General features: G+C 38.0%; 3 protein-coding genes across 6 annotated transcripts; 2 read left to right on the top strand and 1 right to left on the bottom strand.

Moving 5' to 3' along the window:
* Nucleotides 1-1,322: 1,322 nt before the first annotated feature.
* Nucleotides 1,323-8,349, bottom strand: angptl5 (angiopoietin-like 5). Its single transcript, XM_066646244.1, has 8 exons — nt 8,222-8,349; nt 7,669-7,837; nt 6,740-6,843; nt 6,546-6,639; nt 6,347-6,450; nt 5,351-5,471; nt 4,884-5,069; nt 1,323-3,631 (listed from the first exon to the last, which is right to left on the bottom strand). Exons 1-8 carry the CDS (start codon nt 8,288-8,290, stop codon nt 3,312-3,314), a joined length of 1,167 nt encoding a protein of 388 aa, XP_066502341.1. The 5' UTR covers nt 8,291-8,349; the 3' UTR covers nt 1,323-3,311.
* Nucleotides 8,350-12,076: 3,727 nt separating this feature from the next.
* Nucleotides 12,077-16,155, top strand: cfap300 (cilia and flagella associated protein 300). The gene is made up of 7 exons (XM_066645123.1): nt 12,077-12,349; nt 12,980-13,061; nt 13,146-13,218; nt 13,818-13,975; nt 14,077-14,249; nt 14,437-14,503; nt 15,402-16,155. Exons 1-7 carry the CDS (start codon nt 12,240-12,242, stop codon nt 15,534-15,536), a joined length of 798 nt encoding a protein of 265 aa, XP_066501220.1. The 5' UTR covers nt 12,077-12,239; the 3' UTR covers nt 15,537-16,155.
* Nucleotides 16,156-17,889: 1,734 nt separating this feature from the next.
* birc2 (baculoviral IAP repeat containing 2) lies at nt 17,890-25,611 on the top strand. 4 transcript variants are annotated; one of them, XM_066645121.1, is made up of 9 exons: nt 17,890-18,039; nt 22,125-23,636; nt 23,726-23,825; nt 23,912-23,990; nt 24,076-24,124; nt 24,245-24,487; nt 24,586-24,840; nt 25,083-25,124; nt 25,276-25,611. In XM_066645121.1, the coding sequence occupies exons 2-9, from the start codon at nt 22,703-22,705 to the stop codon at nt 25,467-25,469; spliced, it is 1,896 nt and encodes a 631-aa protein (XP_066501218.1). In that variant the 5' UTR covers nt 17,890-18,039; nt 22,125-22,702; the 3' UTR covers nt 25,470-25,611. The 4 variants fall into 4 exon arrangements, with proteins under 4 accessions (XP_066501218.1, XP_066501216.1, XP_066501219.1 ...); XM_066645119.1 differs by lacking the exon at nt 17,890-18,039 and adding an exon at nt 20,401-20,523; XM_066645120.1 differs by lacking the exon at nt 17,890-18,039 and adding an exon at nt 20,853-20,950.
* The last annotated feature ends 133 nt before the right edge of the window (nt 25,612-25,744 follow it).

Here is a 25,744-nt window from a genome sequence, read left to right as displayed (position 1 = left end):
AATAGTTTCAATGGAATTCCATACTGACCAATCAGAGCTCTGGAAGGCACGCTCCACTCTCTCTCCCTTTTCTGCCTCTCTTGCTCTTTGTTTCCCTCTCTGTCGTCTCTTATTCCTCTCACTAATACTTGTGCATGATTACCCACATGCCTACGTGCACACATGGCTGCTGCAGCGTCCAGAAAACTCCTCAAGGATATATGAGCCCAGCTGATGGGGTCAGAAGGTAAACCACAGAAAGGGTCATGGGAAGCCACTGTCTTGGTCCTTTTCTCATGTTGATAGTGCCTCAAACTGAAGACCGTCACAGTCCTCAACTATTTTAAGCTCCCTTTCTGGGGACTGGGCTGAGAGTCAGAATGCCTGGAAGCTTTGCTGTGGTGTCTGCGGTGGGATTGATTAAAAAAAATAAAATTGCCCTTATTCATTCAAAGTTATGCGGGCATTTATATCAATTCAGTTTGATGATGTTTAACTCTGTTTATCATCCACATGTAACACCATCAGCACTTCAAATTGAAAGGACAGTTGATCTTATGAATTTATGACAATCATATTACAAGAGGTACAGTACTGTGTGAAAGCCAGAAGCACCAATAACTAAATATAAGGTTTATATATCATTGCTGTCCAAAGAAAAACATGCATCTTAAAAATAGTTACTTCCGAGGAGAAGGGAAAAGATTTTATTCCAAATAATTTTGGAGCATTTCTATTGGTCCATGCGTTCTATTCAGTTTCACACAGAGCTGCTGTGATCGAATGATGTAGTAAATTAAAATCCACAAAAATGGAGGTACGTGTTTTTCTTCAGACAGTGACGATAAACATTGTTCCACAACAGCAGTACTGGCTTCCTAACACATACTTCCAGATCCACAGCATAGTACTGTATTCTCAAAGAACATAGAGTACTTGCAGTATTTGTTTTGCTTTGAATTTTCTAAGCAAGTGGGATATCTTTGATCCTATTTTCTTAGAAATATTTAATGAAAAACGAATAACTAGTACTTAATGGCCAATTTGACTGGGAATGAAATAACCAAAGTACTTAAATGCTGCCAGTCAAGCAGTGGGCAGAGCCCTGTCCATGCAGAGCTTCACTGAAGGTTTGACGTTTTGTTTAGTCTCTGAAAGGACAAAATGGACTCGCCGCTCTAAATAAACACAGTACAGATGATATAACATATACACATAACTACCGATGTGTTTACATTAGGACATGATTCTAATAGAAGCCCACACACTACGCAGGTTCTTTCAAGTGTGTTAAAGATAGATGTCACTTTAATGGATTAGTACAAATACTGAGCCACCCACACCCGTACAGTTTGTTTTATAATTACGTACTTCAAAGTGTTTGATGAGATAGGTTTCAGAATTAGAAGTCCAACTAATGGCATTATTTCTTCACTGGTTTCAGGTTTAAATTCCCAACTGGGAATGAAAATGCTGAGACAGCTCATGCTTTGGTCGTTACTTCTTCCCATCAATTGCCTTTCCAGATTTTCAGGGACAGCGCACTCATGGCTTTGCTGAAGCACAGTTAACAATGGAATCTCCACGAAATACTGCTGGCATTTGCTTTACATCAACTGACACAAACAGCAGTCAGGAGCTCCAGCACATTTTGGACTAAACAGAATTATCTTCTTTAAACAGATCAGCCTTTATTCAAAACAACAAAGACCCTAAAATAGGCTAATACTGCAGTTTTAATCAACACTGCACACCAGCTTTCAGAAAAGGAGCAAATTACATAGCAATATTTATGTTGAGAAGTATCCCGTTTACAGACCAGCATTTTATAGCCCACTGTGTTTATTGCCATAGAATATCACAGTGTCAGAAAAGTGCATTCTAACTTTTAGTAAAGCATCTAAAAATATACTCTTATGAAATACAGTACTGTGCAAAAGTGAGAGACCACCCTTCATTTTTTAAAAGTTTTTTCAGTAAGACTACATTTACAAAGGTTTTTAAATTGTTTGCCATCTGTTTATTAATGGTTATTAATCAAGCTGTAAACACATTAAAAGTCATTAATAATCATTTATAACACAAAGATAGAAAGGGTAACAATGACCTGTTTCTTGCCCAACAGTGAACCCACACCCATCTATGCTGTTAAACCTCAGATTTTGCAAAATACTGACCTTACTTTGTCTTCTCCATCATTCAGCAAATACTTGTTAATACATGTAACCATTTAACAACCAAATTGAATCAATAAACTACTGATAGAATGTCTTTTTAGACACTGATGCGAAACATATGAGATCACTAATCTCATATTCTCAGGTCTTAGCTTATTCTTTAGCTTTACATTTTCAGTTTAGTTTTTTAAAACTTTCAGTATTAAAAAACAGGTAATTGCTGTTATAAATATTATTAATAATATTTCAGCTGTTCACAACCTAATTATTAACCATGTAATAAACAAATTTTGTTTATTATAAATAAATCTCCCATTTATATACCTTTACATATGCAGCCTCATTTTAAAGTTGAACCCAGTTTTTTAGTTTTAAGAGACTTGTTTTCACTGTGTCAAAGAAATCTAAAGAAAAAATTCCCAAATTCAAGAGGTGAAAATGAGAAATAGAATTGTTTGCTGAAAAATATAGGTGCGTTTTTTAACTTGTGCAAGCCACACATTTAAAAAACTCAGGATGTGGACATGTGTTATATCACCTCTTCTTTTCTCAGCACTCTGTAAAGGTTTGGGAACAGAGGAAACCAATTGCTGCAATTTTGTAGAAACTTAACTATCAACTTAAATGGGTATTTTAGCAACTCCAAACTCTAATTTTAGAAGCTGGCTGCATTTTCTAATTCTCAAGATCGAATGAATCCTAAATACCTTCAGTGATATTGAGATCTGGGCTCTGAGGTGACCATTGTTGTGAGAACAATTCTTTATTTCATTCTCCATTTGATAATTTTGTTTTTGCTCATTTTCTTTTCTCAGTAAAGGCTAATTGACATGTACACATCCTTTCAGACCCACATGTTTGGGATGTCATCTCACAAGGAATGATTGAGAGAAACAACTTCAGCGGCAAATGTTGGTGTTCTACTTTTCAATTCTGAAGCAACGGATTTTCTCTTATAATCTCTCAGAGATTAAAGTTATAATATACACTTTATTTGACTGTGATGGTTTTGGTGGTCTTTTCTCTGTACTATTGTATATTTTAGAAAAAAACTGTAATGCCAGGGGATTATCTTATATCTAATCACCTCAAGTTTGTAAATGATATATTTTATTTTCAATTTATCCTGCACTCCACTATAAACTAGAAAAAGACCTATTTAAGGTTAGACCCTTCAACTCTCCTGATTTTCATTGTAACTGACTTGATGTTGACTAGTTCTCCATTCTTAGTCCATGTGTCCCAGTGAATGTGTGGCTGAGTGGCGCGGTCTTGGTCCAGAGGGGAACCATTGAGGTTAGCCCTGCCACACTGGTTAAACCACCAGCCTGTGTTATTGTTATGGACACTGCAGCTCTCCACAGCTGTCTCATTAAATGTGCAGAATGGAGCACAGCCATCATTATCCACATCTAAGGTGCTGAAAGGTGCTGTGTCCTGATTTTGGTCTTGATCGTATCCTCTAAATGCATCACCTGCAAAACATGATCAACAATGCTCAAATGATTCATTTGGAAAATATATAAACATACTTGATTGTATCATAGTTCCACCTATGGATACTTGGGCAGCAAGGTGGCGCAGCAGGTAGTGTCGCAGTCACACAGCTCCAGGGACCTGGAGGTTGTGGGTTTGATTCCCACTCCGGGTGACTGTCTGTGAGGAGTTGGTGTGTTCTCCCCGTGTCCGCGTGGGTTTCCTCCGGGTGCTCCGGTTTCCTCCCACAGTCCAAAAACACACGTTGCAGGTGGATTGGCGACTCAAAAGTGTCCGTAGGTGTGACTGTGTGAGTCAGTGTATGTGTGTATGTGTCTATGTTGCCCTGTGAAGGACTTGCGCCCCCTCCAGGGTGTATTCCTGCCTTGCGCTCAATGATTCCAGGTAGGCTCTGGACCCACCGCGACCCTGAATTGGATAATCGGTTACAGATAATGAATGAATGACTGACTACATGTGAGGTAAAGGGATCAACATGCAGCAAGTCAGCAATACATGAAATGGTGATCCATCTTTGAAGAAAAAACAGTTCCACGGCACCACAAGCCAGTCCTTGTGCACTTTGTATCATTCTTGCCCATATTTGGCACTGACCATGGGGATCTTAGCCTTATGTGTGGTTGTGTCAGTGCACCCCATTCCGTGCTTTTCTGTGGAGATTATACAAACTGTATAAACTGCAGAACCTATTGGAAAATTTCCACTGCATGGTACCTAATTTATTTAACTCTAATTGGCTCTACTCACATTTCATTGTGATTGACAAATCTTTCTGGCTAATAATCACAAGATTTACACATCACAATTAAGGCTCACTCAGCTCACTTGGAACCATGAATGAGCAAGTACTAAAAAAGTACCCAGTTCAAAAGTTGCCCAATGGTAAAGCAAAAAAGCAAGAGTACAGTTGAGATGAGTATAGTAGGTGCCATGCAGTGGAAAAGTTCTGTTTGTGTCCTCTAGTGTTGCACATTAAATTTACAGAATTTGTGGTTGTTGTTGTTAGTGTTTTGTGTTTGGGCTTATTGCGTAGTGAGATGTGTTGTTCAAATTTAAAACAAATTCCCTACCTACTGATGTAATCAAAACTGCATATACACATTACATTATAAATGATTTTACGTACTGTAAATGAGATATGGTCAATGAATGTATCACAAATTAATTAAACTTATGACAAATCCAATTTTGTGTAAGCATAGTGTTTCTAATTCAGAGAAGATATCTCACCTGCACTACCAGCGTATCTGCCAAGGTGTATTGCAAAGAATTTGCTCTCATCCTCAAGCCAGAAGTTGTCATAGGAGGCATACACAGTGGAGTCTTCCTGAGAGATGAGGGCTATGTGCAGCTGAAAACGTGTGTTCCTCTGATTGACAATACTAAACACCTTCCTCAGACCTAGCCAGTGCTCTCCTTCAGTAAACACATAGAAACAAGGCAGAAACTCTTTACGACAGTAATTCTATTTGGTCACACCAAATAGAACCAAAGTGGTATCTCTACAGGAGAAAATAACAATCTGAAATTTTAATGGAAATTAATGTGTGAATCAGTTCTATTGGTCCTTCCATTATGACATTGTTACTAGTATTTTAAGTGATGGTAAATAATTAACTATGTAAAAAGAGCTATATAATTCAAGGCAGACAATGAACAACGCACAAAGCAAAGATAAATTATTCATAAGCACTGACCTGGTAAGTGCCCGAATCCATCAAGATAGTCTGACCACACATGTTTAAAGTCAGTGAAACCATCTGTTCGTCTCTGTATGACCGTCCATCCGCCTTCCATGTAATCCATCTCACAGAACACCTAAGACCAGTGGTCAGAAGATCAGTTTTTTTGCCTTGAACTCAAGAACCAGGCTATTCAAAGCTTATTCAAAATAAAGGCTGTAATAATTGAAAACACATTATGAGGGAGTGTTGATTGGTGGAGGATGTGGGACTTTTATTCATGTTATTATTATTATTATTTCTCCTCACCCAATGGTGCATGGTGATGTAATCAAAGCTGAGATAAGGTATGGCTGACTGAAGTCATTGTACTCTGATTGACAATTACAAGAAGAATCAATAACTTTACTAGTAATATGTTTGATTATGCTTCATATGATTATTATCACTTTGGGCCTAATATGAACTAACAATTTAAACATATTTGATCTCATATAGATTTGACTGTGTTTAGAATGTCCTTGAATTCTTAGCAAATATTTGACTGTGGAAAAGCATGTAGATTTTTATTTTTATTTAAAAATTACACACTGTGTAATATACTCATTCATACATTGTCTGTAACCACGTATCCAGTTCAAGTTCGTGGTGGGGCCTGAGCCCACCCAGAATCACTGGGTGCAAGGTGGGATCATCAGCCCTTCACTCATACAGTCACACCTATGGACACTTTACAGTCAGCAATCCACCTACCAACGTGTGTTTTTGGACTGTGCGAGGAAACCGGAGCACCCGGAGGAAACCCAAGCGGACACAGGGAGAACACACCAAACTCCTCACAGACAATCACCCGGAGCGGGACTCGAACCCACAACCTCCAGGTCCCTGGAGCTGTGTGACTGCGACACTACCTGCTGCACCACTATGCCGCCCCACACTGTAATTTTTTAATAAAATGTAAAAAGTAAATAAATGTATATAAAGGAAACAGTGGCAAGTTCACATAGTCACCTCAAATAATAGCTCAGAATTTTCCGGGTTAATGATGTAAATGCCACTTGGGATTTTTGGAGATACTGCCCCTAAAGTCTCCTTGATGTCACTACAGTCTCTCCCTGTGAATGTAAAAGATGATTTAAAACTAAGGAGTTTGAAAATTATTTACACTGAATTTTCTAATGATCTGCTTCAGGAATATTCAACTATTTACCATGAGCTTGAAGGGGTTTCAAGGAAAACATGTCACTGTTGCTCCTCTGTACCTCTGTGCTAAGAGTGTGGACTTTGGTCATAAGTTCCATCACCTTTGAAAGGAAAAAACATCAGTTAACTAAAACAAGCAATGCATTCCCTAAGTGTGCAGGAATGCAGAGGAAAATTTCACACTGCGACTGAGGTTTATACCTGACTGGAAAGGAATTCCAGAGTCTTCTGCTGTTCATCTATTAGATCTCTGATCAGTTTTCTAGTACCTCTTGCATATGTTGTCATGGCATGTTGGAGGTTACCTGGTTGGCAAACAGTATTAATTAAAAATGCAGTAAAATTAATTAAACCTAACAAACTAAGTAGTTAAAACGTATGTGTGCAAAAATCAGACCACATCTTTCATTAATACATTTAATACATTTCCAGTCGGAACAACTAGCAATTTATTCATTCACAGATGTTTTTGAGGAGATCCACTTGAAATAGGAAGGGGAACTCATAGAGAAATAAAAAGCTTCATATTGACCATGCAAGCTCTGGTAACTGCCTTTATCACATAAGTTTTTATAGGTGAGAGAAAATAATCCACATGGGCTGACATCTATCCCCTACGGAAGCCCTGAAGTGCACGATGAAATAAAAATTTGAAGGTATGTTCTTGAAGCTAATTATGACATTATTATTTTTCTGCCTGTTATACACAACAAAAACAGTTCAAAAATATCTCTAGCATCATTTGTAGAATTTTAGCCATCACGACATTTTTCTGCCTCTCTTTTTGTACTAGTGATTTGAGCCAGAAGAGTAACTAATAATAATTTTACATGGCTAACACTTTGCGTATTATACCACTTTTGACCAGCAGATAGCAGTCAAATATTTTTTCCATTTTGTGTGTATGACCATCGGGAAAAAAAATGTGGAACTTGTTGAACTTCTTATTTCATCGTGCACTTCAGGGTCTCTGTCCTGTCCTTGCAGTGTGAGGAATCAACTTAAATTTCTCACAATTTACAAGGTAGTAAAAAATACATTAAAAAAAAAGAAATTGCCCACTAAAATTAGGGTTGATATCAATGTTTGTGCATGTCCTGTATATGTGTGGATTTATGACAAAAACATACTGCAAAAAGAATGCTTCTCATCCTGCATGAGTTTTGCTGTCATCTCACACGGCACTGTGCACTTTTCTTTCCCTGCATCCTTGACAGTTTGTTCCTTCTGGCTTCGAAGAGACACATCCTGAAAGTTCTCGGATAAGGTCACTGATTCATTAAGTGTGGTATTTATGTCCTATTTAAGAGGAACATTATTGGATTATGGCCTATTCATTCAATTCTGCATGCTCCAGCAATATTTAATAACAATTACCTTTACTGCACATTTCTTTAATATTAAAAATGCTGTTTTTGCAAAACTATCACAAATCATTTCTTTTACAGGACTCCATGAGAAGCAGATATATTTTGTGGTTTGGTGTTTTTCATCTGAGCATGCGCAGGAGATTATGTCACATGATATAATAATGTGATATAAAAAGAAACACAGATACAATGGAGTATAATACTCATTTCATTCTGAACGACATTTGTTCTAAAAGAAAAAGAAAAACAGACAAAGTGAATATGTTTATAATGTTACAGACAAAGAGAGAAAGAATTCTTTAAAACTACCTACCACAATTGTGCTTGATAAAGCAAGAAGTTTGGGGAAAAAATGAAGCCAAAACAAAGTGTTCCAAATCATGTCAGTTTATGTGGAGTTCCGTAAGAGAGTAAAGTCTCTGTCATGAAGGTGCCCACCTCTCAATGAAAAGAGATTTTGAGAAGTCTAGAAGTCTAGGACAGCCTCCTTGGCCACGGTACAACAAAAACAGTGCCGCTACCCAGGCCACAACAAAGAGAGTAGACAACGCGGACTAAGCAATATTAATTGTAAACCACTGTTGCCTTATTGCAGTTTGACAACATCCTGTAGGTTTATGAAAACCAGATGTTGGAAGGTAATGTGACACTTCTCTTTATGGTGGATGAGGTGAGAGGCAGAAGGACACTGAAGCTCATATGTGCATTCTTTCCAGAAACACAGCAGGTCTCTGCCTGGATTTATGCAAGTCATACCATATAAGAGAACGCCCATCGCACTCAGTTTGCTGTGTGTTAAAAAGACTACAAGTATACGTCATACCAGATTCTGTGGTTTTCTGGGAACACATCTGTTGGGCATTACATGGCCCTGCTGATTAGGCACACTGATATCAAACACGGCAGAATAAGTGAAAGTATACAGCAAATTTAAATGTTGAAAACAACTGTATGTGTTTCTGTCTAATTCTTTTCAGCCCTTTCTCTATCTTTCTCTCCCCTCTCTTGCTCTCTGGTGTGTGTGCAAAGATTGATGTGAGCAGAGCAGTATACACCCTCGAAATTTGTTTGCGAGATTAGTTTGGCGATGGATAAGGCTCTGCCAGTCATTGTATAACACCAAGCCCCAATACTGACAGTTCTCTTGCTTCCTTTCTGTATTTGTGCCCCTTTGAGGACATAAAGTTTGATGTTTCTCAGTGTGGCAATGTCACAATATCCATCTCCAAAAGCCATTACAGTGGTGTCAGAAGTGGGATTGTGCTGCAGAACTCAAAAACAGCTGGAGCCGGGTTCTGAGCAGGCGGGTGTAAGCAGATATAGTGGCATGAGGAGAGCTATGTCGGGCCAGTTTCTATGATAATGACACAAGGAGAGTGGAGGCAGCAAGCAACACTGCAACACAAGAACAGTGGCACAAATGGCGCCCCCTCATGTCTCGCACTATGCTCTAGTGATGAGAGGAGGGTTGCGAGAGAGGGTTAATGCATCAGTGTTAGCTGTGGAGCTAGGAGGAGCTGGCTTTAGAACACTTAAATGCTTATTGGTGTCCCAAGACCAAGGAACCACCCTCCTTGTTGATGCCACCTCTGCAAGGATTAGCAGCCAACACAGACTTTAGCTTAGGTGCTGTGTAAAGGGAAATTTTAATTAAAAATATTATTACCATGCTCATCAACAAAAGTACTGACCAACAGTGACAGTGGCACAATAGATGGAAACAGCTCTCAGTGATGGTGAGAGGCTTTAAGTGTGTGCACAGGTTTTGTCCTGCTCATATACAGGATATTTGGATTCCCTTGCAGCAACTAAGGCTGTGTTGGATTTAAAGGGACAGACACTCTGGGGGTAAAACCTGTGAAGACTTTTAGTTCAACCAACACTGAATTACAGAAATGAAGAAGATGCATAAGGGGGCCTGAGTGCCTGGGGAGGAGAGATGAGTGTGCCATTAACATTAGCAGCAAACAGATTAGCAGCAAACAAATTAGCAAAGGCGTTATAACAATTTTTTCTGCTGCTAATGTTAGTGAGGGACTGGGGGTTAACAACAGGGCCAATAGCAGAACTACTCAATTTGTTGCTTATGCTAATGACAGGCCTATAGTTAACATTGATGAGGAAGCTAACTTCAAGTCAATGCAAAGCAGATCAGATGCTACCCTAAGATCCAGTCATATTTGGAGGACTCTTGTGAGGTGCTGGAGCGGTTTGAAGAAGTGGTGTAACAAGTACAGTGGGGAGGGACTGTTGTGGCCAATCAAGACCGTCCCACACTGTACCAAACCTGGTCACCAGGGACTGTCACTGTTAAGATTGCACCATCCACCTAATGTCCATTTAACCCTTTCCCATGAGGGGTGGGCCCAATTCTCTCATTTTGGCCAGGCCTTTGTGTCTGCCGGTTCAAAGATTTTGTTTCAGACTGTTTTGGGGATGAAGGAACAGATTAAAGCAGGTGGGTCAAACATATGACTGGAACCGACCCAGTAAAAGTTGTCTGACCCACCACATGAATTTAGTGTTCTCAGCAGTCCTGTTTAAATAAGTTCAGCTGTTCATTAGAAAAAATTCACTCTCCCTAAACCGCACAGATTTTGAAAGAGTCAAACTGTAGCAGAACCAATCAGAATCAGAACCAATCAGTTTCAGCTGGTGTGAGACAGCAGAGAGTCAAATGCAGAGGCTGAACCATCAGCAGTGCCACAGGCTGATCGCATCCATGCGACACTGCATTGATGCAGTAATTCATGCAAAAAATATAGAGGTCATATTCATTCATTGTCTGAAACTGCTTATCCAATTCAGGGTCGCGGTGGGGTCGGAGCCTACCTGGAATCACTGGGCACAAGGCTGGAACACACTCTGGAGGGGCTGCCAGTCCTTCACAGGGCGACACACACTCACACATATGGACACTTTTGAGTCGTCAAACCACCTACCAACGTGTGTTTTTGGACTGTGGAAGGAAACAGGAGCACCTGGAGGAAACCCACGCGGACACGGGGGAGAACACACCAAACTCCTCACAGACAGTCACCTGGAGCCAGACTTGAACCCACAACCTTCAGGACCCTGCAGCTGTGTGACTGCGACACTACCTGCTATAGGTTGTGGGTTCAAGTCCTGCTCCAGGTGACGGTCTGTGAGGAGTTTGGTGTGTTCTCCCCTGTGTCCGCGTGGGCTTCCTCTAGGGGCTCTGGTTTCCTCCCACTGTCCAAAAACACACGTCAGTTGCTCAAAAGTGTCTGTAGATGTGACTGTGTGTGTTGCCTTGTGAAGGACTGGCGCCCCCTTCAGGGTGTTTTCCTGTCTTGCGCCCAATGATTCCAGGTGGGCTCCGGACACACCGCAACCCTGAACTGGATAAGTGGTTCCAGATAATGAATGAATATTCAAATTTTCTGAGATAATGACTTTTGGGGTTTCATCGGCTGTAAGCCATAATCATTAACATTAAAAGAAATAAATTATTGAAATAGATCAATCTGGTTGTTATGAATCTATATAATATATGAGTTTCACATTTTGATGATACGTTTTGAACTTTTTGATGATATTCTAAGTTATTGAGATGCACCTGTAGAGCATCTTTACTTACCCCTTTACAGGTCATTGAAGCATCACAAAGCAATAATTATAAGTAGGGTGCGAATTATACAATGTCATTTGAGGGGTAATCTTTTTCTTCAGGTCATAATGAGAAAGTGTAGTGCAGGCGCATGCTTCCGTAAACTGAAGGCTTAAAATCCTTGCTTGTTTACTTTAATGTCTGCAGTACATTACCTTGTTTCTTTCTTTTCCAAAAAAAATAAAAAATTCCAGTTTTATTTATTTATTTATTTATTTTTAATTTTGGCAGGTTTGGACCTCCATAACATCCTACTCTAGAAAGCAAAGGAACTTTCCTGCTGTATTTCCTGACAGTGCAATTAATTGAGGTGTAATTAAGGGATTTAACCAACTGAAGTTCCCTTGGCTGATATTAGGTGATTAGTGTGTGGGGGGGAATACAAGGACACTTAAGGACGCTGTTGGATGGATGGAGTATCTGTTTTTTCCGATTTTAGAGCGTTAGATAAAGAGCAATAAAGGCACAGGGGAGCTCCCAGCATGCTTTGGGGTTCCCCGGGGACAGTTCTGTGGTTATTTTGGGGATTCACCCCGTACTGGGACTTTGTGTGTTATTCCTGGTATATGTATCTGTGCTTGGTGTATGGCCTTTGGCGAGGGCATATAAGTTTAAAAGTCTTGAAATTCACCTTATCTCGTAGTGCGAAGGCACTTGGAGCGTTTTCCGTTTCCATAGTTACATTTTGACAACAACCAAAATGGCGCAGAAGACGCTTGAGTTAGAGCAAATCTTCACTTTCAGTCTGCTTCCCAACAAAACCTTCACGTTTCAGCAGGACCCTCACACAGCAGGACTGCTGATGAAATGGTGAGAATTTCACCGTGGTCCATAACCGCATCTGTAACGTTAAGTCTAAATGATCTTTTAGTGTCCCACGGTTTAGGAGTTAAAGAGTTTACTGTAGCTGTTAGTGGAACAATTTTGAGGAGCAAAAATATAACGTTTCATGTTATTTGCTGCTTCAATAACTTTATTCAATGCTTAATGCATTCTTAAATCCACCATATTTTTCTGAATTTTTATCCTTCTGGTTTAAAATAAAACACTAAAATTCGAACGTCCATGGTATGACCAATCACAAAGGAATACGCAGAAAAGAAATGAATACAAAATGAATAAATGAGTCACAGGTGCCATCCCCCACAATATACTATTGACTGTATAATTTCAGGTGGTAGACCATGAGGTATTTAAAAACTCTAGAACTACTCATACTCGCACAACACACACTAAAATGACACCGCCATGTCAGTGTCACTTGCTGAGAATGATCCACCCAATATCTGTTCTGTGGTGGTCCTGACCAGTGAATGAGAGGGGGAAAATATATAAATACCGGTATATCAATATATTACAACATACTACATGTTTTGAGTAAATCTAGCTATTTACTACTCACCTAATTTAACCTTAAAATATTCTCTGTGTTCTCATTAGGTCCATGTTAGGGAGAATCTCTGCTCAGGCCTATACATTTGATCAGACATTCCAGCCTTATAGGAAAAATGACTTTGCTTTGGTGAGTTCAGTATCCTTTTTATCTTCACAACTGTAATGCAATACTGATTACATAAAAATGACTTTATGCTGCTATTTTGTGCAGAATTTCTTTCAGGATCCTTGTGTGAAAAATAGCCTGAGGATGCTGGATACCTCTGGTGTATGGAAAACTTTAGGTAGGCCAGGGTCATAGATTCATGACTTGATTTAAAGGAAATTACTGTATGGTTTGTCAATAGATGGTTTATTTCAGAACATGGTATTAACATGGATTAATATGGGCGGAATATCTACATTTTATTTACTATCCAGAACCAACAGTGGATTCACATGTGTATTCTAAATATTTCTATATAATCTTGACAGCGGTAATAGTGGACAACCTGATAATTAAATTATATATATATATTTTTTGGAGGGGGTAAATCTCCTCTGTGTATATGTCTCTACCATGAAAATTTAAAAATATGTTTATCAAAACAATGTATCAGGTATCAGGCGGTTGTATCATTTGCTATTAGAATTTCTGTTAGAGAATGATGAAAGGCATTCAAATATTCAGATATCTGGTTTCCAGATCTCTACTGTGATAAGATTTGAGTTTTATGTGAATGTTATCTTTACCTATTAATTATGAAGTATTTTTTTTAATTGTTTGAATTTTTTTTAAATATCAGCAGCGTTGCACCATCAAGTCCAATAAAGTAAAATGTAATTTCCACATCGTGTATGGTGGTAATGTATATGGCATTATATTTATGTTGATATTAAATAGATAATCACATTACGCATGTGGACGTGGAAGCTGTTTCCTGCACTAGAGTGTCAGTAGACATATTTGATCCAGTGATCTCAAGTGGAATTGTGCGCCCCTCTGGCCACATTGTCAAATGTTTCCATGAAGTTTATCCTGATTATGATGAGTTGAGAATGGTAAGCATTCAGTTTGTGGGATTTTTTTTTTTGTCTGATTTTATAATGAATGCGTGAATATTTCTCAAACTAAATGTGCTTTTCCCTTTATATGTTTTCAGATGCTGCTTGAAGATGACTCTGATAATTACCATGTAGTCAGTCCCTCTGACCGTGAAGAGTTCCTATTTAGACTTTTTAAACACCTTGTACTGGGTGGTGAACTTTGCCAATATGAAGATGTCATCACTCCTTACATTGAAACAACAAAAGTATTTTACAGAGATTTTGTAAGGTAAATGTGCATTATGCATTACAAATGTACATTTGTCCTAATGGCCACTTCATGCCTAAATTGTAATTTGCAGAATGACTTAATTATTTGTCTCAGTGACAAAGGATAAACAGGGTAAGAGGAAAGGAACCGGACACAATTCACAGACAGCGTACAGAAATTAACTTGATTATTTTGTGCTTTACAGTGTTCAGAAGGCCTCGGAAACTAAAGAGATCCGAATTGTCTCAACGGTCTTGAAGGTTTCTGCTTTTGTATGTATCCATACACTCTTTTGTCTCTTTTTATTTTATTGTGTTGCCTTAAAAACTGTCTTTTATAAAATTACGAAATATAATTGAGATTTGTTTTGACATATTTTGCTCAGGATCTGGATAAGTGGTTGCTAACAATGAATGAATGATTAAATGAATTCTAGGCATCTAAAATGTAAATGTAAATGTCTCAAAGTATTTGGAACATTATTCATTGCTTTGTAGTCTTACTTTCTGTTCTCTAAAATGTGAAAAACTACCTACATTTACTTTGCACTACTTAAAGGGGAATTCCACTGTTGTTTTAAATTTCAGTCATTGAGATGTAAACAATCTCACAACCAGGTGTTTTTATGTGTAAGAGTTTCAAGAGAAACTTACTAAGTAATTGCAAATATAGACATTTTATTTTTTGTCCTTACAAATCAGCAAATTTGTAAGTTTACATGAGTAATATTGATTACAGTAAAATAGTAGTAAATACTATATTTAATCATTTTATGCTGTTTTGCCTTAGGGTCAAGTAAAAATTGCATGTCATTTAAAAGGTTACAACAACAGTGTATCGCAGAACAGTAGTAAAACAAGGTCTTAGGCATTAAATAACAGATTTATAACCATGTGTTACAAAAAATTATTACCATTATTCACTATCTATGATATAGATATACTATAGCTTTAGAAGCATTAACACTTTAGACAATTGGTTTCTATTACCATTGCTGTGAACAGTTCTCACTCTACATTCCTCTATAATAGAGCACTTCATATCAACTTACTCTGACTATTAGTAACTATACAGATGCCAAAATCCCTTTTAATTAAAAATAATTAAAGCAAGACATAAGGAAGTTACTCTAACTTTAATATCACTCTGATTTCTTTCTCACAACATCAGGATGAGTATGGCCTGTGCTATCCCTCTGGAAAAGAAAATGAGCAGACATTCGCCTATCTGTGCATTGATCCGTTTAAAAGACATGTCTATGTCTTATACCACAATTTTGGTGTTGGTCTTTTGTATAATAACTAAAATTGTGCTGTGTTCCTGATCTTCTGTAGATTTTCAGTAGCTGTGTTTGTTATGAATCAGTGTTAGTGTTAAACATTGTTTTGAAAAACATCATTGCTTTCTTACAAAAGCTTGCTTCTTCTCTTTATATTAACACTTCATGGTGAACAGTTCAAGAGAAATGATCTGATACGTAGAAAACATTTTGCTACAATGACTTAAGAATGTTTTTTCCCTGCACTTGTAAGGTTGCCATTTTTTCTAGTTTGTCATACCTTATGTGGCATTTTGCAAATATCAGTTATTTACTTTTTTTTCAACTTATTTATAAATGTACTTATTGATCCCTTATTAAACATGGACAAAAAGTATTTAGTAATTAGAAATCGTCTATTGTTTAACTTTGAAATTTTTCAAAGAAATGGGGAAAATAGGAAATGTTTTTTTTTTTCCCCTAAAGTTGCAGCACCATCTTCTGGACAAACTCAAAAATGACCTCTTTGAACATGAAATGTTGAATACTGGACAATATTCTTCACTGTAACTGCTGGTTTATATTATACCAAATAAACATTGTGTTTGGTTTTGCATTGATAATGCTGTAGTAAACTTGCATTGGAAAGCAGACTACTTTTCTATTTATAACTCTTCATTGCGTTCTATTTAGTGGTGTTAGTTGATTTAAAAAAATTGATTGTGTTAATCTTGACATTCTGTGATTAATAAAATGTTAACTTTATTGGGCTGACGTGCAGACTGACCAATTAAATATTTACAGAGAAGGTGATCGACCAATAACGGTAGCTCTACAGTCAGACCGTGCAATCCGAAGATTTTAGGCTACTTCACCACGCCCCCTTCCCACTCGAGCGAACCAATCGGAGTAGGGGAGGGCGGGACTAGTTTGTGAACGAAACACTTCTCGAAGTTCTATGTAAACTCTAGAAAAAGCAAAATCCCGGACGTTTGTGAATTTCCGCTAGGACATTTTTTTAAATCTAAAAAAGAGGACATGTCCGGGTAAAAGAAGATGTCTGGTCACCCTATTTAAACCAGGCATGAGGACGCAGCAGCTGGTTTGTGTGTGTGAGGGAGTTATTTCTAAGATTTACTTAATATATTAGCATACAAATCAACGGAAGTGACCTTTTTATATTACTTAATGAATTCAATAATACGGCTCTGGGCTCTATAAAACGAGAGAAAATTAAGGGAGGAAGTTGTGGCTAAATGTGGAAGAATTAATTCGCGTTAAATTTGCGATTAGACTCCAGATTAATAACGTGTGAACGAATTAACGTCGAAAGTACTAGCTGTTAGAGAGGAGATTGCGCTTAAGTATTTTCAGTGTAGTCTTCTTCTTGTGTTGGTTTCAATGGCGGTTTACAAACGGTCTGTACTACCGCCATCTACCGGGCTGAGGTGTGATCCCAAGAAATATTAAATTACAGGCGAGTTTTTATGAAAATACAAAAAAAATAAGAATACAAAGCTTAGTGTTTCCGTTATTGGTTGTGTGTTAGGCTGACGGAACAAGTTTTTCATAGTTACAGATTTTTTAATTGCTCTCCTCGTATTCTCTCTTTCACTAGAATACTGTCTGCAGTTTGCTCCACTTTTTCCATTTCTCCAGTGTGCACAGGCCCCAGACCGATGTTTCTCTATGGTATGCAACCCACTATAGGCTTGTATCCATACCACCTCCTGTCGTTTCAGTTTACTGCCTTTTCTTACCTCCTTTTTTAAATGATATAGATGCCTTACTTTCTCCTTACAGTGTTCCATCTGACCTGCCACATTTAATTAGTTTTATCTTTGATTAAAATTGAATTTGTTTTGCTTAAATGTGTCTTCATTTCAACCTGATTTGGCTTGGTGGCGTCTTTAGGCGGTCTGTCCACCCTTTCACTGCCCTCAACCTCCTTGTGTGCAGCACCTTGACTGCGATACATACGGCTTTAGTTTATAGTACGAGTCCGAGCCATAACGCGATGGAGCCTCGTGGGCACGCAGTCCCATTCCCTCTGGATCGATGATTGTCGTGAATTATTAATTAATTATTAATATTAATACGTTAATTGTGTTCTGTGAAACTTCACGCCCTCTTCTGAATAAACGGGTTCTTGCGCCGATTCAGGGTTTAAATTTTAATCATAACCTGGTCCTGATGTAGCAGAGAACTGAGTATTTATTCCGGAAATCTATACCATAGTATGACTTCAGCAATATACTGCATTGATCAGGTTGTGTCTGCCCCATTATACTAGTGAATTATTCCGACATTATTCTGACTTTCTTCTCGGAATCTTTTTTTCAATGACGTGGCTGTAAAACTCCGCCGTAGTTTTCACATATTGTTGTCAGTAAGGAAGGGGAATTCAAATGAATCACCGGGTGATTACGGCGCTGCTCACTGCGCGTTGATTGGTCTTCGCACTTCCTGGATGTTCAGTAGGTCACACAGCTATGTAACTAGTTGCTCAGGTGATCACTGGACAAGGTTAAGAAGACACAGTATGTCAATGTAAGTAGCTAAGTATTGCTTATTTATTGCCTTCATAGAATTTGAATTGTGTCAACTGTATATGGGTAAATGCTAACATCGGATAGTTTCTAACTTTTGCCTTAAGCTACAGTTTAGCTATCTAACTGATCTCAGCTGAGAGTCTGGTCTTTCATTTTCAGTGTTGGCTTGGCATTTAAATTAAAAGTGTAAGATATCATATATTATCTAACGTTTGCTAACACTCAGTTCAGTGTGGATTTGTAGATATACGTTTTGATGTCGATATAGAGTTTGTTTCATTTAAATTTTCTTTGATGTTGTGGTGTAAAATTTGTTCATTTTTAGCCTTTTTTTATATTAGCGTTTATAATAAGCTTTCCTTTTGTTTTCACTCAGGAATTGAGGGGTTTATTCTGGGTGGATAGTTGAACCATTTTAATTCATGTGTGCTGATGGCTAAGTGACTGTATTTATTCAAACGTATGACTACTTCTTGAACTCAGATTAGATCATTCACAGTAGTGAAGGGAATTTCGGCTCTTTTGGCTCGGCTCTTCATAAAGAGCCGGTTCTTTCGGCTCCTAAATGGCTCTTTGTTTTACCACTTATTTCCACTGGTACAGAACAATATTACCTACATTTTACATGACTATATGGACAAAACATTATTGTTCAATAATAAAAATAATAAATAGTGTTGCAATGGCCAATTGTTTTTATGGCTGTCTTGTAATAACTCACTGATTGCACTCACACATTCAATTGTATAAATAACTGGATTTTTATGTAAACACCTTAATAAAAATCACTTGTAAACTCTGAAGTATAGCCAATGGAACCCACAAGGTAGGTATTACAAAATAGTTTATTAAAATAAATAATCATCCATTTCTGGGTAATAAAATAAACAAATACTCTGCAAAGTGCAAAACAGCAGCATTCAACGGTAGTGATTAAAACAACCACAACTGTCAACAAACATTTAACTCATTTAACATTTTCTTCAACTATTTTTTGGAAGGCAGAATGGCATTCAGGAAAACCAAGTGTCTCAGCTTGGAGGGGCTGATCCAGTTTCTTCTCTCTGTTATTATCTGCCCAGTTTTTTGAAAATACTGTTTTTTCTCCCTCCGGCTCTCCCTTTTCACCGCTGATTGGTACCTTGTTGTTCTCCGATTGGTTGAATGGCAAGCCTTAGAAAAAAATGGCTCGGTCTTAGACGGGAACCGGTGTTACACCGAATTCTGTGACCGTCGAGTTCTGTGACCTCAGGGGCGCTCTCTCAACGTTTGTGTTCACGTGCACGAGCGCTTTACGCAGACAGCACCAGGACGAATCGCTTCGTTCTTTGCCATGTTGCGTTCAACAAGCTTAATGAACACAACTGCGTGTATTCACACAGACATTAATGTTTCTACAAGCCGCCTATGTGTAAATATCATATGGATAAAGACAGCAGGCTTTCTGTCTGAAGAAATGCAAGATTAAACAAATCAAACCTGGATATTTCCTACAACAAGAAAATCAAAAGGGAACATATTATATTTATTTATAATATTATATTTTTGATACTGTCATTTATGTTATTTATGGTTTATATTGGGTCCTAACAGTTGTTGATTAACACATAATAAGAATTTGTACTTTTTATTATTATTATTTTTTGGAACATATCTGCACTTTATCCAAGAAAACCATCATATACTGGGCATTTATTTCATGACTGCATTTAAGAAAAAAGGTCAGCATTTACCATTTTCTATTGATGACCTTCAGCATGATAATGCACCAGTTTCTAGCTGTTAATTCTCTATGCTGATAGTCAATATCAACAAAAACATATATATTTCATGTACATTGCAGAATACATGAATTTTATATATAATAAAGTCCAAACAAATATTTTAAGTGTCTTACCAAACTTTCACATTTTCATCAAAAAAAAAAAAAATTTAAATGGACAGTGGAGCCCTAATATAGCAGTCACCGATTCTGATAGCTGCCGTCAGAATGTGTGACTGCACTGAATTCTCCATAAAAAATAGTTAAAATCCAATCAAATTTAATCAGATGACTTTTGAATAGAGTGGATAGAGGAACCTTGGCCTACAGGTCACCTGACAACATCTTCCTCTTAATTTCATCACTTTTCAAAAGGAATGTAGTATTGCTTCAATGAAGTGTAAGGGGACCAACAATTGCGTCCTGGTGCTCTGTCCTGGCTTACGCTGTCTGCGTAAAGCGCTCGTGCACGTGAACACAAACGGCGAGAGAGCGCCCCTGAGGTCACATAACTCGACGGTCACAGAATTCGGTGTAACACCTTCTCTCATCGTTCACTTACAAGAGCCGGCTCTTTGAACCGGTTCGTTCGCGACCGACGCATCACTAATTCACAGGCTCTGACGCCTCGCTCACGCCTGCGCTGTACTTTTCTGTTACTGTTTTCGGTCTGGAAAGAACCTAAATTTCAGTAGGCGGAAATGATTCACGACTTTTCTGGTAAACACTGTGCTTTAAAATAAGTGTATTGATTAAGTCAGTTATCGATCTCCGTTTCAGTAACTAATTTACATTTTTCAAACACTACTTTACTGATTAGCCAATCTATTTTTATTCATATCAGGCTTAATCCAGGTACTATTATTAAACATTGGAGGAGTTTAAGTGACGATTTCCAGGGAGACTTACTGTAGTAAATATATTATAATAATTTGTATTTATAAGTCTTTATTCTGCATGTACTGTATTTTAAGAAAACAAAAGCTTACAGATAAACATATATTTTGAAATATTTATATGTGAAATTTTGGTGGTTTAAACGGGGGTTAATTTACGTCACTGTTTGCCATTTTCTCATCTCTGTAGCCAAGGAGGCTGCGGGTTTAACGTCTGACGAATACTCAGCTTAGCGTATATGCGTGTTGTGGTGAGTTTACCGCTGTTGCTGAATGTCCGAGTCTCCCAGAAACCATTCTTCGCTTTTTTATGATCTCTCGTTTTGGTTAAATTAGTTTTGTTTTTGTGTCCATCTACGGGAAATGAAACACGGTCAAAATGGAGGCCGCGGCTGTGTTGGCGTGCGCGCAGAGACGATACCCTTTTTCATATAAACAAGAAAACGACATTTCAGCTTGTTTTATATTTCGTTATTTTTAATATTTTCATATCCAGGTCGCGGGCTGTGTTTCGTTGCTATGTTGTTATAACCGAATACCTGTCGAGCCTGGCACATTTTAACACGTTATTGTTATCAAGGGTGGAGCCGTAGTTTAATGCTCTCAGTCCTATCAAGGGCGTTTATCCTATAATTACAGGCAAGGTTATGGTCATGGCACTTTAAAAACGGCAGAATTATTAACGGATAATTAAGGTGGAGTACTGGTGTGTAGCTTTTAGCTCATATGCTCATATGCAACGCCCTCCAAATTCCACTTGGTCAGACGTGTACACCATGATCTCTAACCTCAAAATTCAGATCAGTTGCCCTCAGTTTTGACTACATTTAATTTCCACCTTCCTGTCCTCTTTACATTGTAATGGAGAGATTGTAGAGTGGGTAGTGTCATCGCCACTCTAGCTCTCTGTGGAAACTGTCTGAATTCCCCTTTTCAGAAAGACAATTCCTTGTACTTTCATATAGAAACATTTTGTATTTAAATATGGTTGAGAGACCTTCCTTTATAACACCCGTACATTTGAAATAGTTTCCCAATTTAATTTTCAAGTTGTTTTTTTTATTTGGTACTAGGAATTCCTGTGATCTGTCCTGAAGATTTGAGGTGTGACTCAGACTTACTAGACTCCATTGCAGTTGTATCAGCTAATGAAACCTAACATTCCTCAGTTGAGTAGTTTGGCCTAATGGGCATTAGAACGTGTTCTCTTTTCCACATTTATTTAATGAAAATTAACTGTTTAATGCAAATGCCTCTAATTGTCAAAACATCACCAAGTAGGCATTGAATCTCATTAACTAGAGCTCAGCATATTAACCTGAATTTTTCAGTAATTGTATTTGAGGCAGCTGTCCTAATATTTTGTTGATTTTTCACACTTGGAAGTATGAAATGATAGGTTGTTCTTTCTTTTTTTATTTACAGGTGAATGCAACACTGAAGTGAAGTGATACCTCTAACAAGCAAAACATCTTTCTTTTAAAAAATTATTTCATTTCATAATTGCATTTAAACATCTTTCATGGATACCTAAACACCAAACAAAGGGATGTCCAACAGGGAGAAAGGCTTTAATAGGGACACTCAAGGATATCATTTACCAATCATTAATATTCATCTTGGCTTAGGTATAGTAATTAATGCACTATGCCCCATTTAAGAAGATCATATGTTTTTTTTGTGTTTATTAGTGATCCTGGATGAACGTGAAATATGGGAAGTCAGGATTTAATTTAAGTTCATTATAGTTTTGCTTTTCTGGCAGTTTCCTGTTTTCTTGTCAGGATACCAGTTGTGTTTTAGAGGGTATCTACATCCCGAGATATTGTTGCATCATCTGTGAGTATGTGGAAACCTGGATTACCACACAGCTTTCCTAATCGCTTGTGATTTTTGAACAAAAGTAATAGATTTGGTCGGTCATCTTACGTTTAGCCTTCTAATTCTGGTGTCATTAATGCCTTTCTCCCTGAGGGACATCCCCCCCCTTTTTCTTGCTTAAAATGGAAATCCTACAAAACAGTCCTTTTTTAAGAGGGCTGTGCCGAAACAGTGCACCAGCAGACCTACAGTACGATAACACAAGTGAACTTTTCCGCATATCTACTTTTGCTAAGTTCCCTTCCACCGCACCCGTTACAGAGAGAAGTCTTGCTCGTGCTGGGTTTTATTATACTGGCATAGGTGATCGTGTTCAGTGTTTTCGCTGCAATGTGACTGCTGAGAACTGGCAGTCAGGAGAATGCCCAGCAGAGAAGCACAAACAGCTGTCTCCCAACTGCACCTTCATCCAGAGTTTACCTTCGACAGCTAACCTCCTGTCATCGTCCCATTCTGCCTTTTCCCCTCTCCGCAATGTTGCTGTCCTACAGATAAATGCTCCCGTCTCTTCTACAACCAGTGCATCATCTACAGCTGCTTCAACATCAGGCCAGACAGATGAGCAGGCTGGTTATCTCAATATGGGTTTCAGCAATCTTACCCCCTCTAGCCCTCTATCTTCTCGTGGAGTAGAGGACATGTCTCATCAGCGACCTCCTGCTTGCCACAATCCAAGTATGCGTCGGGAACAGGATCGTTTAGACACCTTTCAGAACTGGACCGTCGCAACAGTCACTCCTGCAGAACTGGCAAAGGCTGGTTTCTATTACCTTGGTCAAGGAGATAGGGTGGCTTGTTTCAGCTGTGGAGGGCACCTCAGTAACTGGGAACCTGGAGATAGGGCAGTATCCGAGCACCAGAGGCATTACCCCAACTGCCGTTTTGTGAGAGGTGACCGGGCTGATAATGTATCAATTGCCACTAGTAGTGGATTGGCTAATGTTTCCAACCCAGCAATGCAGCAGTGTGAAGAGAGGCTGCTAACCTTTGTCAACTGGCCTGCAAGAATACCAGTTCGACCAGACCAGCTTGCCAAGGCTGGATTTTACTATGTTGGTAAGACAAAACATTTAGCAGTGTTAGGAGAGTTTGTTTCAATCTGCAGTCATGTTATTTAATAAACTACTTATTTTGTCTTTTGGTAGGTCGTAATGATGATGTAAAGTGCTTTTGCTGTGATGGAGGACTTAGATGTTGGGAATCTGGTGATGATCCCTGGGTGGAACATGCAAAATGGTTTCCAAGGTGAAAGGAGTTTTGATTCCCAGTGTCTGTGGGTTTTATTTATTTATTGATTGATTCTTTGTTTTGACTGAGTTTTATTATTCTAGGTGTGAGTATCTTTTGCAAGAAAAAGGGCAAGAATTTGTTCACCAGATACAAGCAAGATTTCCAAGATTATTTGAACAGGTGCGGAAAAATGTTTGTATGTTATTTTTTGTATTATGTATTTTTCATAAATCGTTTTAATATCTGTCTTAATTTCCTTCTATAGCTGTTGACTAATGGAGATAACAACTCCAGAGAATTTGTTGATCCACCTGGTGAGTACAGAAAATGCATCTGCTTACCATATGCCTTGACTACTAGTTCTATACTATTACCTATATTTATATCTATTTATTTATAGTTTATTTAATAGTTTTCTTGAATTTTGTGTCCAGTTGTACATTTGGGTCCAGGAGAAGAGCGTTCAGAAGATGCTATAATGATGAACACACCTGTGGTGAAGGCAGCCTTAGAAATGGGCTTTGAGCGGAGTCTAGTAAAGCAGACTGTTCAGAGCAAAATTCTCACCAGTGGAGAAAACTATAAGACTGTGCAGGAATTGGTGTCTGATCTACTGAGTGCTGAGGATGAGAAAAGAGAGGAGGAAAAAGAACTTTTTGCAGAGGAAATGGCTTCAGGTCTGTTTAGATGATATTTATTTTATCCATCTAATTAAATCCTGTTTTTGTCTCCACACATAAAAATGATTAGTAATGTCTTAAATTTTTGTTTGCAGATGGGTTTACTTTTCTAAAAAAGCATCATACTGCCTTGACCCAGAGGTTGAAAAGTGTTCAGAGTCTAATGGATCATCTCCTGGAAGAAAATGTTATCTCTCAGAAAGAATATGACACAATACGCAACTGCACTTCAGTCAAGCAGCAGACCGGCCAACTCATTGATTTGGTCTTATCAAAAGGAAATGCAGCAGCAGAGGTCTTTCGCAACTGGATCAAAAAAAATGATGTGTTCCTGCTTCGAGAATTAATGGGTATTTATATTTTGTAGTTGTGTTGGCTTAAAATGTCTGTTTTCAATGTTCTATGTTAGTCTTTGTCCTTATAAAACCATTACAGTCTGTATTGGCATCATGACTAATATGTAGGTACACAGAAATAGGATCCCCTTAAGAGCTGAGGTGATGCTCAATTGTGTGCAGAGAGATTTCCACAACAAACTTACATCCCTACATAACTGACAATCCATTTTATGTTCTTTTCACTGCAATTTCAGCCCAGACAAATGAAGCTGCATCACCGAGTCAAGATCTTTCAGGTATACTCACACAAGGGGTTTTTGTTTTGTTTTTAAGTTTTTTAAGTTGGTAGCTATCACACTAAGGGAATCAGATATAGATCCTGCCCTGAAAGAGTGAGCATTAATAAAACAATTAAAACTGAAATAATAATGTCCTTTTGTACTATAGACCTTCCCATGGAGGAACAGCTGAGAAGACTTCAAGAAGAACGCACATGTAAAGTATGCATGGATAAGGAAGTCAACATTGTCTTCATTCCCTGTGGACATCTGGTGGTTTGCAAAGAATGTGCTCCTTCACTGCGCAAGTGTCCCATATGTAGAGGCTTGGTTAAAGGCACTGTCCGCACCTTTCTGTCTTAAATGGTAAATATTGCATATATGAATAATCTTAAAACCTTGTGTCATTTTCAGACTCACTGTGGCATGCTAAATCTATATTTGGCACAATACTGAAAGCTCATGTTGTAGAAAACTGTTTTATTAATAAATAAAATTAAGTTGAAATATGTAGTTTTTTTTAGTAAAAATACATAGCAGCATTTTTTACAGTACAAAATTATACCTGAAACCCATTTGATGCGTTAAAAAAAATAAAAGAATTACAGTTCATTTAGATTGATTGATTAAAATGAAAG

The sequence above is a fragment of the Hoplias malabaricus genome, chromosome 15, assembly GCF_029633855.1.
Source record: "Hoplias malabaricus isolate fHopMal1 chromosome 15, fHopMal1.hap1, whole genome shotgun sequence".
In the NCBI taxonomy this organism is placed as follows: Eukaryota; Metazoa; Chordata; class Actinopteri; order Characiformes; family Erythrinidae; genus Hoplias; species Hoplias malabaricus.
Note: the sequence above shows the minus strand (reverse complement) of the source record. Positions and strands in the feature narration are given on the sequence as shown.